This window comes from Cyrtonyx montezumae, unplaced genomic scaffold, assembly GCF_038088225.1.
Source record: "Cyrtonyx montezumae isolate F1298 unplaced genomic scaffold, pur_monq_1.0 scaffold_3, whole genome shotgun sequence".
NCBI classification, from domain to species: domain Eukaryota; kingdom Metazoa; phylum Chordata; class Aves; order Galliformes; family Odontophoridae; genus Cyrtonyx; species Cyrtonyx montezumae.
The window spans coordinates 6965868-6978271 of NW_027072034.1; the positions used below are offsets into that span (position 1 = coordinate 6965868).

General features: G+C 42.0%; 1 protein-coding gene across 1 annotated transcript in view; it reads left to right on the top strand.

The window, feature by feature from the left end:
* Positions 1 to 6178: 6178 nt before the first annotated feature.
* Positions 6179 to 12404, top strand: part of TDRD3 (tudor domain containing 3) — a 93972-nt gene continuing 87746 nt past the window's right edge. Inside the window, exon 1 of the mRNA XM_065744008.1 lies at positions 6179 to 6375. Coding sequence (XP_065600080.1) covers positions 6335 to 6375 — 41 coding nt within the window. The 5' untranslated portion in view covers positions 6179 to 6334. The remainder of the gene's footprint in view (positions 6376 to 12404) is intronic.

Here is a 12404-nt window from a genome sequence, read left to right on the forward strand (position 1 = left end):
CACCAGCGTGGCTTCTTGGCACAAGCTTGGACCTGCATAGTGGCCGTGCTGTGTGCTCACTGGGTTGTGTCTGACCCTGGCTACCATCTCTGCCTCAGGTCCTGATCTGGACTTCTTACTCCACATCCTGGCTCCTCACAGTGAGGTTACTGCTCCTACCTGTCTTGTTATTGCGCTTCACTACTGGTTTGCCTTCCCTTGAGAAGCAACCAACCCTTGCTGCTCCATGACATCTTTCTGTTTCATTCTGAGAAGATCTGGTTGAGGCATTTCTTAGAATTTAACATAGCTGATTTACACACAAAACATTCTTAAATAGGACTGTCAACTAGTCATGCATGTGGGTGCATTTGTGCAAGCCATCACAATAACTGAAAATTACCCTTTTTTCCTCTGCTACTGACATTTTTCAAAGGTACCACGAAAAGATATTTTCTATCACAAATTATGAAGTTTCATGTGTAAGTTTAACAATGTTAGTTATTCCTCACAGAACTTGTCTTTTAGCCTTACTCTTTTCTGTAGCTAACACTTTGAAACAGATGCTTGGAAAGAGAAATTGGAATGAGCTTTTCAAATTCATTGAAGTAATATCAAACCAGATTATGGTTTGGACACAAGAAAAACAGTGAGAGAAAGATACATAGACACAGAGCCCCTTACAGGTGTGCTGGAGTCTAGGCTCAGTCCCTGCACAGCCTTAAGTACTCTGAAGCTCGTTACCTTCAGCAAACTCATTTATTCTAAAGGCGATGGATACAGAGATCTGCTCTAAGAATGTTTTATCACAAACAGTTGGTGCAGAGGGTCTTATCCCTCCAATTTGCAGTTCCTTGACTGCCTGGCAGGCATTGTATTTCCTTCTGTTTTACAGTGGACCTAATTATTTACCTCACACTGCAGCACAGCTGTCAGTAGCTAGAAACAGCAAAGATCCAGCAGTGCCCTCTGTTCATAACGAGAAACATACACTAATGGGAACTTATGTACAGAAAGTATGTGTGTGGGTACGTATATATATCTCAGATTGCATATGACTTTGTTAGAACAGATGCCTGCAGATCTTTATAAAAGACAACACTGGTTACTACCTTTATTTTACAGATGATGTTCTGTGCCATGAGATAACCATGTGCTGGCTTAAATTGTCAGTATAATTGTCTGGTGATTTTGATGAAGACTTAAGTGAGCAAAAGTTTCCGTGTCTTAAGCTAGCCTGAGGTAATGCATAAAGTCTGTAATTCCCATTATCTTAGAATGACAGAATGACAGAATCATAGAACATCCCGAGTCGAAAGGGACCCATTAAAGATTGTTGAGTCCAAGTCCTGAAATCCACCCAGATTTCAAACCCTATGTCTCAGAGAGTTGTCCAAATGCTTCTTGAACTCTGTCAGGCTTGGTGCTGTGACCACTGCCATGGGGAGCCTGTTCCACTGCCCAACCACCCTATGGGGAAGGATCTTTTCCTAATCTCCAAACTGACCCTCCCCTGATGCAGCTCCATGCTGTTGCTTCGAGTTCTGTCGGTGTCACCAGAGAGCAGAGCTCAGCACTGCCTCTGTTCCCTCCTCATGAGGAGCTGCAGCCTCCTTGAGGTCTCTCTCTTCCCTGGGCTGAACAGTCCAAAGGACCACAGCTGTTCCTCATAATATTATCCTCCATCTCTCTCACCATTTTCATAGCCCTCCTTTGGATGCTCTCTAATATGCTTTTATGTCCTTCTTATACATGCAGTGCCCAGAGTGCTCAAGGTGATGTGGTTGGTGATTCCTCAGCCCTCTAATTTGTCAAGATTTCTCTGCAAGGCCCAGCTTTCCCTGAGAGAGTGAACAGATTCTCCTAACTTATTTGCCAACTTACTTACCTAGTATGCCTTCGAGTCCTGCATACAGATTGTGTATGAAAATGTCAAAGAGAACTATCACTGAAATGGAGTCCTGAAGAACCCCACTACTGACTTGCTACCAGCCTGATATAACCCCATTTACTATAAAACTTTGAGCCTGGCCTGTCAACCTTTGAGCCAATTGCTCACCCACCACATTATGTTTTTGTCTAGCTGTAAGCTGGACATTTTGTTCAGAAAGGTACTGTGAGAAACAGTATTGAAAGCTAGGTCATGCTCCATCCTTTTCTAATTGGCACTTCTTTTTGAGCTACAACAATGTTTACAGTCTTTTCTTGATCATGTAATGTGCAGCAAGGTCAGACTCTAAATGAAAGGTTCTTTTATTTCCATTTACTTTGCATAAGTGAATGAACTGGCTCTACAATTCAACCTATCTACTGGTGCTTTTCCATATCAGCAGCTGCTACTGTGCAATGTGCAACACTACTGAAATGAAGGGTATGACCCAGCCACTAATATTTCAGAGTGAATCTCTCACTTTAGGATTTTAGTTTAATAACTGTGGTACAGGTGTATTATTTTAGCTCTTATTAGCTCTTCTTGGTATTATTCCTTTGAAAGCTCATGTTCATCTGTAGTCTTGCCATGATAGAGGGCTGCACAACCCTTAAAAATCCCCAGAAGTCATATGGTTATTCAATGCACAAACAATATGGCTGGTTGGGTCGGCTCAGCTTACTGAAAACTCTGAAGGTGATTGCTATGTACAACATACTTTCATAAAAAGTGAATTTTGAAGATTTTGCAGGAAGAGCCAGCATGTGTCACTCTAAGTAGAGACTGATTATTTGAGGGCTATAGAATATTCTTCCTGTCAATATTCCAGAGCAGAAAATCTTCAAGAGTTATTACATGTTCAATGTAATAAATTGCTCAGATTCATCCGAACAATGCAAGTTTTATTTCCTTCTGTGTCAAACTTGTTGCAATTGATGAAAAAAATTGTAACTCCTTGAAAAACAGCAGCTGTGCAGGACACCATATGCATTGGTGACAAAACTTTTGTTCAAGAGTGTTTATCTGTAAGATACATAAGAAAATTCAGTAGCATGAGTGAAAGAAAGAGGTGTTGGTCAGTACAGCAGAAGTCACAGAAAGTCAGAAGAAATACTTCTGAGTGATTTTTAGTAAGTACAGCAAAGCCAGGCTTTCAGGTGGATAAAAAAAAAAATAAATAAATAGCAAGCTTTGAGTTGGAGATGAAAATTAAAACATCCAAAGGATGAGAGTGACCCATGATGTGCATCAGAGCTTGCAGCTAGGTTTTCAAACCTCTGTATAGTACCAAAGAACTAGCATTTGGCACTGACTGGCCTCAGAATTTCCTTGATATGACTGACTAATGTTAACTTCAGTGTCTTTTTGGAGGTAGCTGCACTCACCTGCAGGAAGAATCCTCAAGCATGAAGACTAGGGTTGGCCCTCTCTTAGCTCATGAGCTGCTCGTGTTGAAATTTTGGTTATTTCTTTGAATTCTACAGCACACAGGAAAGGAGAAAACAGCGTTCACTTGTTGGCAGTTACTGAAGTAACTCAGATAGTTACAACTGAGGTAACTAGATACCTTTAACAGCAGTAACATATCACAGAATTTTAGGAGTTGGAAGGGATCTCTAGAGTTCATCAAATCCAACCCTTCTGCTAAAGCAGGTTCCCTAGAGTAGGCTGCACAGGGAGGTGTCCAGATGTGTCATTAGTATCTCCAGAGAAGGAAATTCCTCAAACTCTCTGGGCAGCCTGTTCCAATGGTCCATCACCCTTAACAGTAAATAAGTTCATCCTTGTGACAGTATGGAACTTCCTGTGTTCGTGTTTCTGGCCATTGCCCCTTGTTCTATTGTTTCTTGCCATCAGAAAAAGTCCACCCCCATCAACTTGACACTTCAGAGATTTACAGGCAGTTATGAGAACCCCTCTCAATCTTCAGACCAAAGAGTCCTGGATGTCTCATCCTTTCCTCACACTGGAGGTGCTCCAGGACCATATTGTTAATCTCTGCTGGACTCTTTCTAAGAGATCCCTGTTTTCATATATTTTTTTTTAACTGTGGGAGCTAGAACTGGACACAGTATTCTAGCTGTGTCCTAGCCAAGGCAAGGCCTCAATCTGCTGGCTATACTCCTTAAACACACCCTGGGATATCATTGTCCTTTTTGGCCACAAGGACACAGTGACGGCTCATGGCCCACCTGTAGTCTACCAGCACACCCAGGTCTTTCTTTGCAGAGCTCCTCTCCAGCAGGTCAGCCTCTAACATGTACTGATGCACATGTCACATTTAAAAAGAACCAATTAGTGTTAAAAAGACAGTTTGTAGGACACCATGCTCATTTTAAAACACACCATTTTAGAGCTGAGTATGAAAAGAGACATGAACAGAGAAATACAATTTTAAGTCATCACTCCAAGAGCTTTTCACCCCCAACACCCAGCCTGAGGACCTGGAAGGAGCTCTTTTCCCACATAACATCACTAGCAATGCTATTACTTTCATTTATATATATTTATACTGTTCTCTTGGACAGGTGGATCTTGCAGGTCCCTTCCAACCTTGTGATTCTATGATTCCTTCTAGAGAAAAAGCAGGTTGTTGGCCAGCACCATCATTTCTTGGTTGAAGCCCCCATTGAGGATGAGGCTGGTCACAAGTGGTGTCCTTCAGGGCTCGGTCTTGTGGCTGGTGCTCTTCAACATCTTCATCAATGACATAGACAATGGCATCAAATGCACCCTCAGCAAGTTTGTGGATGATACCAAGCCGAGTGGTGCAGTCAATACACTGGAAGGAGGGGAAGCCATCCAGAGGGACCTGGACAAGTTGGAGAAGCGGGCTCATGAAAACCTAATGAGGTTCAATAAGGACAAGTGCAGGGTACTGCACTTGGGTTGGGGCAACCCCAGGTATTTATACAAACTGGTGGAAGATCTCCTTGAGAGCAGCATGGAGGAGAAGGACTTGGGGGTCCTAGTGGACAAGAAGCTGGACATGAGCCGGCAGTGCATGCTTGTAGCCTGGAAGGCCAACTGTGACCTGTTCTGGGCTGCATTAAAAAAGGGGTGGCCAGCATGGAGAGGGAGGTGATTGTCCCCTTCTACTCAGCTCTTGTGAGGCCCCATCTGGAGCACTGTGTCCAGGCCTGGGGGCCCCAGTACAGGAAGGACATGGAGCAGGTCCAGAGGAGGGACACTAAGATGATCAGAGGGCTGAAGCATGAGGAAAGGTTGAGGGAACTAGGCTTGTTCAGTTTAGAGAAGGCTCCGGGGAGAGCTCATTGTGTTCTTCCAGTACTTGAAGGGAGTGTGTAAACAGGAGGGGATTGGTTTTAACAAGAGAGATTGGTTTTAATTGTTTTTTTTTTTTTTTTTTTTTTTTGGGGGGGGGGGTGAAACTAGATGATCATTATTAACTGGCATTCTGGGGTGCATTAAAAAGAGTGTGGCCAGCAGGTCAAGGGAGGTGATCCTTCCCCTCTGCCCTGGTGAGGCCTCATCTGGAGTACTATGTCCAGTTCTGGGCTCCCCAGTACCAAAAAAGATGAGGATCTCTTGGAAAGAGTCCAGTGGAGGGCCACAAAGATGGTGAAGGGCCTGGAGGATCTCCCCTATGAGGAAAGGCTGAGTGAACTGGGTCTGTTTAGCCTTGAGAAAAGAAGACTGAGAGGGGACCTGATCCAGGTTTATAAATATCTGAGGTGTGGGGGGCAAAGTGGTGAGGCCAAACTCTTTTCAGCAGTGCGTGGACACAGGACAAGGGGGAATGGACAGAAACCGTAGCATAGGAGGTTCTTCATGAATGTGCTGAATGTGAGAGTGAGGGAGCACTGACACAGGCTGCCCAGGGGAGTTGTGGAGTCTCTTTCTTTGGAGACATTCAAGACCCACCTGGACGCCTACCTGTGTGACCTGGTGTAGGGAGCTGCTTTGGCAGGGGAGTTGGACTCGATGATCTCTAGAGGTCCCTTCCAACCCCTACGATTCTGGTCCCTTTCAACCCAGGCCATTCTGTGAGTAAAGATGCCTCACTTCGCCTGGCTGCTCTGACCGAGAGGCTCCGGGCCTGGGATAACCCGAGGCCGCACTCACGAGGAGAAGCACCTCGGCACGGCACAGCTCACAGCACTTTCTCCCCCGCCCTCAGCCCTTCCCTTCTCCATCATGGCGGCAGCGGCTTCCAGGCGGGCGGACTCCCTCCTCTACGCCACAGCCACACGGGGGGAGGGAACGGGGCTGGCGTCGGTCGCGGGCATTGTTCGTCTCTGCGTGCGCCGCCTCCGCCCCTTCCCTGCGCCGGAGAGCTGGCCGGGCCGGGTGCCTGGTGTCGGGCAGCGGGGTGGGGGAGACGAGCGGCTGGGTGTCCGCTTCTCTCCTCCGAGCACCGGGCTCCCTACTCTCAGAGCGCGGTGAGCGGCGGCGGGAGGCGCCATGGCCGACAGGGCGAGGGCGGCGCTGTCGGAGTCGGGCTGGTAAGTGGTGCGGCCGCGCCTCCCCGTCCCGCTAGGCCCGTGCGGGCCCGGCGCCGTGCCGCGGGGCTGGGGCACTGCTCCTGCGGGTGAACGGCTGCCCCGAGAGTTGTTTGTCCGCCGGACCCAGCTGTGGTGTGAGCGCAGCTCTGCTCTACTGCTGGTTGTAGGGCTCCAGGCCCCGCTGGGGTAGCTCCCAGGGGTAGCCTGGAGGTGTTGTGGCGCTGCTGACTGGAAGCCGATTTATTTCTTCATTTGTTTTATTGATCTCTGTGATTCACTTACTAGTTATCACTTCGTCTCCTAAACTACTTGCAACTCTTTAGCAAAACAAAAGCTTATTGCTGGCTGCCAAGGCACAAAGCAACTTACTTCAGCTGAAATTGAGAAAAACGTTTGAAGGCAAACAGAAACGTCATTATTTCCAATGGCATTTTCTGGATTTTTTTTGTTTACTGTGGCATCAAACTTTTTTTTTTTCTGAATTGTATTTTCATTTATGGCTAACACATAAGGCATTAAAACAGGCATTGAGTGGTTTAGGCAGTTTCTGCAGTGCTGCTTACTGATAATGCTAACCAGACAGCAGAAATTTATTGTCTTCAGCCCTGCTTCTTGGATGAGTATCTCTTGTTTCAAGAGGCATAAAAGTAGTTTCAAAAGGACACAGTCCTGTGATTCCTTGCTGCTGGCGAGTTGAATCAAAACTGTTAATTTTAATAACTTGAGCTTTCTTAAAGTGAGTTGTTGGCTGTAGTTGGATGCTCACACACCTTCTGTGCCAGTGGAGCTCCAAAAAGAAGAAAGTTTCCATAAGAGTAATTTTATTTTTATGGTTTCATTTCTTACTTTCTACTATATATCGGAAGTTTTATCACAGGGCTTTCAGTTATTAGGTGTTTTACTACTTCGTCAGTTGAAAGAGTGCAATTGTAAACTGCTTTTAGGTTTGGCAGCCCGAATATGAGGTGCCTCTGAAACTCTGTTACTCCTCAGTGTTCGCCTGTATCCCCCGAGGCATATTCAGTGGAATGGCAATAAACATTTGTTATTCTTGCAGTGCTGCCAGGTGCGAGCCAAAGACAGACTGAAATGTGATCTGACAAGCAGTGGGCTGATTATGAGGTCCTCTGGAATTATGCCTTGACCTAATTGCGTTGGGAAGGGGGGTATGAAGGGAAAGGAAATGAGTGAACTTCTGAGGAACATGAGGTGTAGTGAAAAAGGAAATAATGCTGCAGAAATATTCAGTTAAGTTCATGTACTTCGAATAAATAACCAAGATGTCTGTGTGTTCAAATGTTCTGCTGCTGCTTTTATCTTAAGATGCATCTATCCTTATATTATTAGTAGGTGTTAAAGCCATTTAATACAAGTATGACCAAGGAACCAAGCCTTCAGTTGATACTTAGTTGATTTATTGTATATTTCTGACTAAAATACACTGGTGATTAAGTCACATTCTATAACAAACTGGTTGCCACTGTTGCAATCACCTTGTGTCACAGAGCTACCTATTCTAGGACAAAAACAAATCTGAGCTTATAGGATGAATTCTAGACTCATTTAACCTATCGAAGCACCTCTCTGTTTCAAGAAAGCTTAGGAGGCTATTGTTCTTTCAGAGCTGCAAAACTTCTGGTTTGTGAGATACTACCTATTTAGTCTGTATTTTTCCACAGCTTTCTTGGGCCTTTGAAGATAATAGTTGATGAAGACAGACATCAGTCTTCATTTCCACAATCTATTTTTATTGTTTTACCTTCAAATATGAAGTAAAGTTGTTTTTCAAATAAAATAGTAACATAATGTACTTAAAATAGTAATATATACATGTATTGCTCAAATAGCTGTTGTTAAAGAGTCATCCATTGTAAAATGTCCTGCAAATCTGTACTGCTTGCCTTTTAAGTTTGCTTCAGTATGTCAAGTATATATTAAACTTCTGAAAGATGAAGTTCCCAACATAATAAGTGAAGTGGTACCTAAGGTAGGTAATGCTGCTTTAATTATATGTTATTTTCTGGTGATGGGTAAAGAGCCCTGTAGAGTGTGTGCAGACTTATTTTTCTGAAGAGAGAGCCTAAAAAAGAATGTATACTTGTAAAGAGAGCACCAAGAACATTTATTTTCCTTATGCCTTGGACTCTGCATCTCAGGATATGGTGCTGACTCCACCTTTTCAGCTGAGATGTGTGTTTATATTACTTTGCAATGGAAAATATAGTCTGTCTTGGAACAGAAGTTCTGTGTTAACTCTTTTAATTACTAGATGTGCAAAGAGGATTGCACTGTTGTACTACTGTGTTTCTGCTCATGAACTTTGGAGGCAAATTTTCCAATAATCTCATTAAAATATAGGCCTCAGTGGAAGCTACTGATTTATTACATAGGAATACCTGTATTTTTTTGGAATAAACAGTATGTTGTTTCTTGCAGTAGATTTAGCCCCTGGTCCCACTGACCTAATTTCTGGTGACTGATCTACAATTAAGGGAAAGCAAGACATGCCAACTGGATACCTAATGAGTTGCTTAGTACAGTGCAGTGTACAAGTGAGTTCCTTGTCAGGCAGTACATGTTATTTTTATTACAGTATATAACGCCATAAAAACTAGTAAGTCTGTGGCAGAGCATACAGACTCTTGGAAAACTTCATATACTTTCAAAATTATTTAATATTTTGACTGTGAAAAGTTACTTCCAGAGGTGAAGAGGAATCAGAATTTTATTGGTTGTTTGGAAACAGCTGAATAACGTTTATCTCTTCATGAGAAAACTCTTTTTATCAATGTAATTTTAGTTTTATGTATTTTGTAAGTGAAAAGCTTGTAGCTGGTGTACACTGAATTACTTTAAATTGTTTTTTATATATTTCAGCAAGTGCATACTGTATAATGTTAGATTTAAGATTAGTCCATTTATAATCCTTTCCTTGAAGGACTGATTATGTGATGTGATTCAAACTTTAAAGCAAAAGTAGGGAATGCTCAGATGAGCAAATCAAACATCTCTTTCTAAGAGTACAACAGGAATTTGGGAATGTAGTTTATTCTGGGATTCTGCATGGTGATCCACTTTTCCTATGCATTCCTACACATTTATCTGCTGTTCCAGTCAAACTCTTGACCTGCTTGGCTGAATTTGTTCCCTGCACGTGGTGTAGGCTCAGACTGGGTGAAAGATGGCCCTTACAAAAAGGGTTAACCGTGGTTCATAGGAAAGGTGCATCTCTGTTTTGGATTACTTGACACTCCTGTAGTGCTGTATGCATTTTATGAATTTTGGTTGGTACTATGAAAGCTGGAAGTGCCAGTACGCAGTGAAATGCTGCACCATGCATTTTTGCAACTTAGGTTTTTATTGTTGATGTATATTCCTTTCTGGCTGGTGTGATCAGTTTAAGTCTTGCTTGATCAGGAACAGTGGGTAGGTAGAAACTGAATTTTTTGTTGTTTTCACTGCAGAGAAGCAGAAAAGGCCCAGTGTTGTACAAAGTGTACTGCTGAAGGTAACAAACTCAAGAAGCTTCTAAAGAAACTGCAAAGTGGTTAAAAAAAAAAAAAAAAGAAAATTATATGTGGCTAATTAGTTCTTAAAGGAAGCTGTTAGGAATTGTTTGCAAAGAAGAATGTAATTGTTAGTTCATTAAGTATGTCAATGGCATATCCAAATTTTTTTACAGTTTGCATTAGTGTAATCACCCCAGCACAGCAAAGGTTTTGTAGATGGTGAGAAAGTGAATGAGAGGAGTGGAAGATTCTCAGTGCTGGGAAGATGGAGATCGTTAGACTGGAAAACAGAATAATAAAGGGAGAGGTGATAGAGGTCTACAAATAATCTGCAAAGCATACAGAAATAATGAATAGTATGCAAGAGAGCTATTTTTCTTAATACAAGAATTAGGCCACCCAGTGAATTAAATCTGCTACTTGATGAAAACTAAAGTAGCTTCTCAAACAATGTGTAATTAAATTGTGGATCTGAAGTGGAACATTATATTTTGCAGCAAAAAAGTATAAGTAGGCTAAAATATTAATTAGACTAAATCAGTTAGGAACTTTGAGGTAGAGTTCAGCTGCCAGCTTCAAGATGACTAGATGCTAGGAATGATTTATAGAGCAGCACATACTGAGTGGTGCTTCTTTTGTTGCTTGAATCATCTGCTTCTGGCCACCCTTCTAGAAAGGGAGCTTTAGACATAGACTGGATAAGTATAAGCACCATTTCTGTTCTTATTTTGGTGTTGTAAATAAATAAATTTCACTCTATAGATTTCTTGGTTAGAAGAGGGGAAGAAGGAGTTGGAATTTCAAGGCAAAGAACATGACTTTCAGGAACGGGACAGCGAGAAGATAAAGCAAGTGTGACAGTCCTGTTTGTACTCCACCTCAGAAGTGATTTCCACCGCCTTACTGCAACTCGACTTCCAGATTTTCATTAGTTGCTGACTGAGTGTCTCCTTTCACCTTCTTATGCCAGATACCAGATCAGTTTATACTTTCTTGGGGGGAACAAGGCCTTTATCTGCTGGCTTCTCTAATAATCTGAGGGGAGACTGAAGCACTTGTACCATATGAGCTTTGCCACCTTTTAGAGATGTGAATATTTTGTTAGCCCAATGCCACTTACTGTATTTAATCAATGAAGTAGTAGTTTCCTTTTTTCAGCCTCTTTTTGTCCACGTGCTCTTGGACCTGATATGTTCATAGGTTCATAAGGTTGGAAAGCACCTACAAGATCATTTAGTCCAACCATCCTCCTATCACTATCCCTACCCAACTACTAAATCAAATCCCTTAGCACCTCATCTAAACACTTCTTGAACAGAATATACTTGATATTACATAGCACACGTTACCTCTGAGAAAATGTCTGAAGTTTTGAAATATAATAATATAATATATAGTAATTTTTAATTAATTTGTCTAAACTAATTTATATTGGTACTTAAACAGAGTAAGTGGGTAGAACTTGTTACGCAGTGGGCTGACCTACCTCTTCTTTCCCACAAATCTGACTTCTAAGTAGAACTTTGACAGGAAATTAACAGAAATACTGGTTGGGACAAAATACCAGCATGCGTAATTATTTTTGTTTGCAACAAATCCAAATTAACATCCTAATATTAGAATCAATTAATGAAAGTGTGTTTAGGTTGTCAAAGTTTTCATGATGGTCAGTAGCTCTTGCAATCCAGGCATAAGTAAAGGTAGGAGTGTTTTAAAATGACCTGTTGCTGGACATGGGAGTTATTGGAAGTTATGGAAGTCAGAAATCCTGCACCTTTAAGAGAGTGGAAATTGGATTAATCTGGACTAAATGTTGGATATAAATGAACCAGGTCTCAGGAGAAAGCTTTCTACAAAGGATTTGCTTTCTGAGAACGCGTTCTTCCAAATCTAAGGATTCTATGATTCTATTCCATGACTCTGAGATTCTTGAGACTGATGGTTTTGCTCTTTCCAGCCTCTAGGTGTTCACACTTCCCAGGTGCAGGCCCCTAAGCAGCTAGCTGTTGCGGTACCTGGCAGTTTTGGGGTGATATGTTGTTCTCCTTCATGGTAGTAATGAACTGTTATTCAGTAGGTTTTCAGGTTTGAATATTTTTCATATTTGTCACTATTGGGTAAAATATAGCTTTATATAACAATACATGTAGGAGTACATCAAGATGTGAAGCTCTCCTGAAGCTTAATTTAGCGTGTGGAATTATGCTCAGAAACGTCAGCATTTAATTATCCTATGCAATTGATCTATTTTCTGTGGACTTCTCTATCTGATAGTTGTAAAAATATAATTAAAATAAATTTAAGGCTAATTCTTCAAGCTGTTTGTTTTGTTCATATATTCAAGAGTGGTATGTCATTCTACTTCTTTTGAGCAAAAGTGGAATATTCCAAGAAAGCTGATTTTATACAGCTGATGGAAAGAAGGAGAGGCTCTATGGGGGGGACTAACAGTATACAAGTTTTTCTGATCACATTTATTATAATGCTTAATTGTGTTGTCACAATTTAGGAAGACTGGGC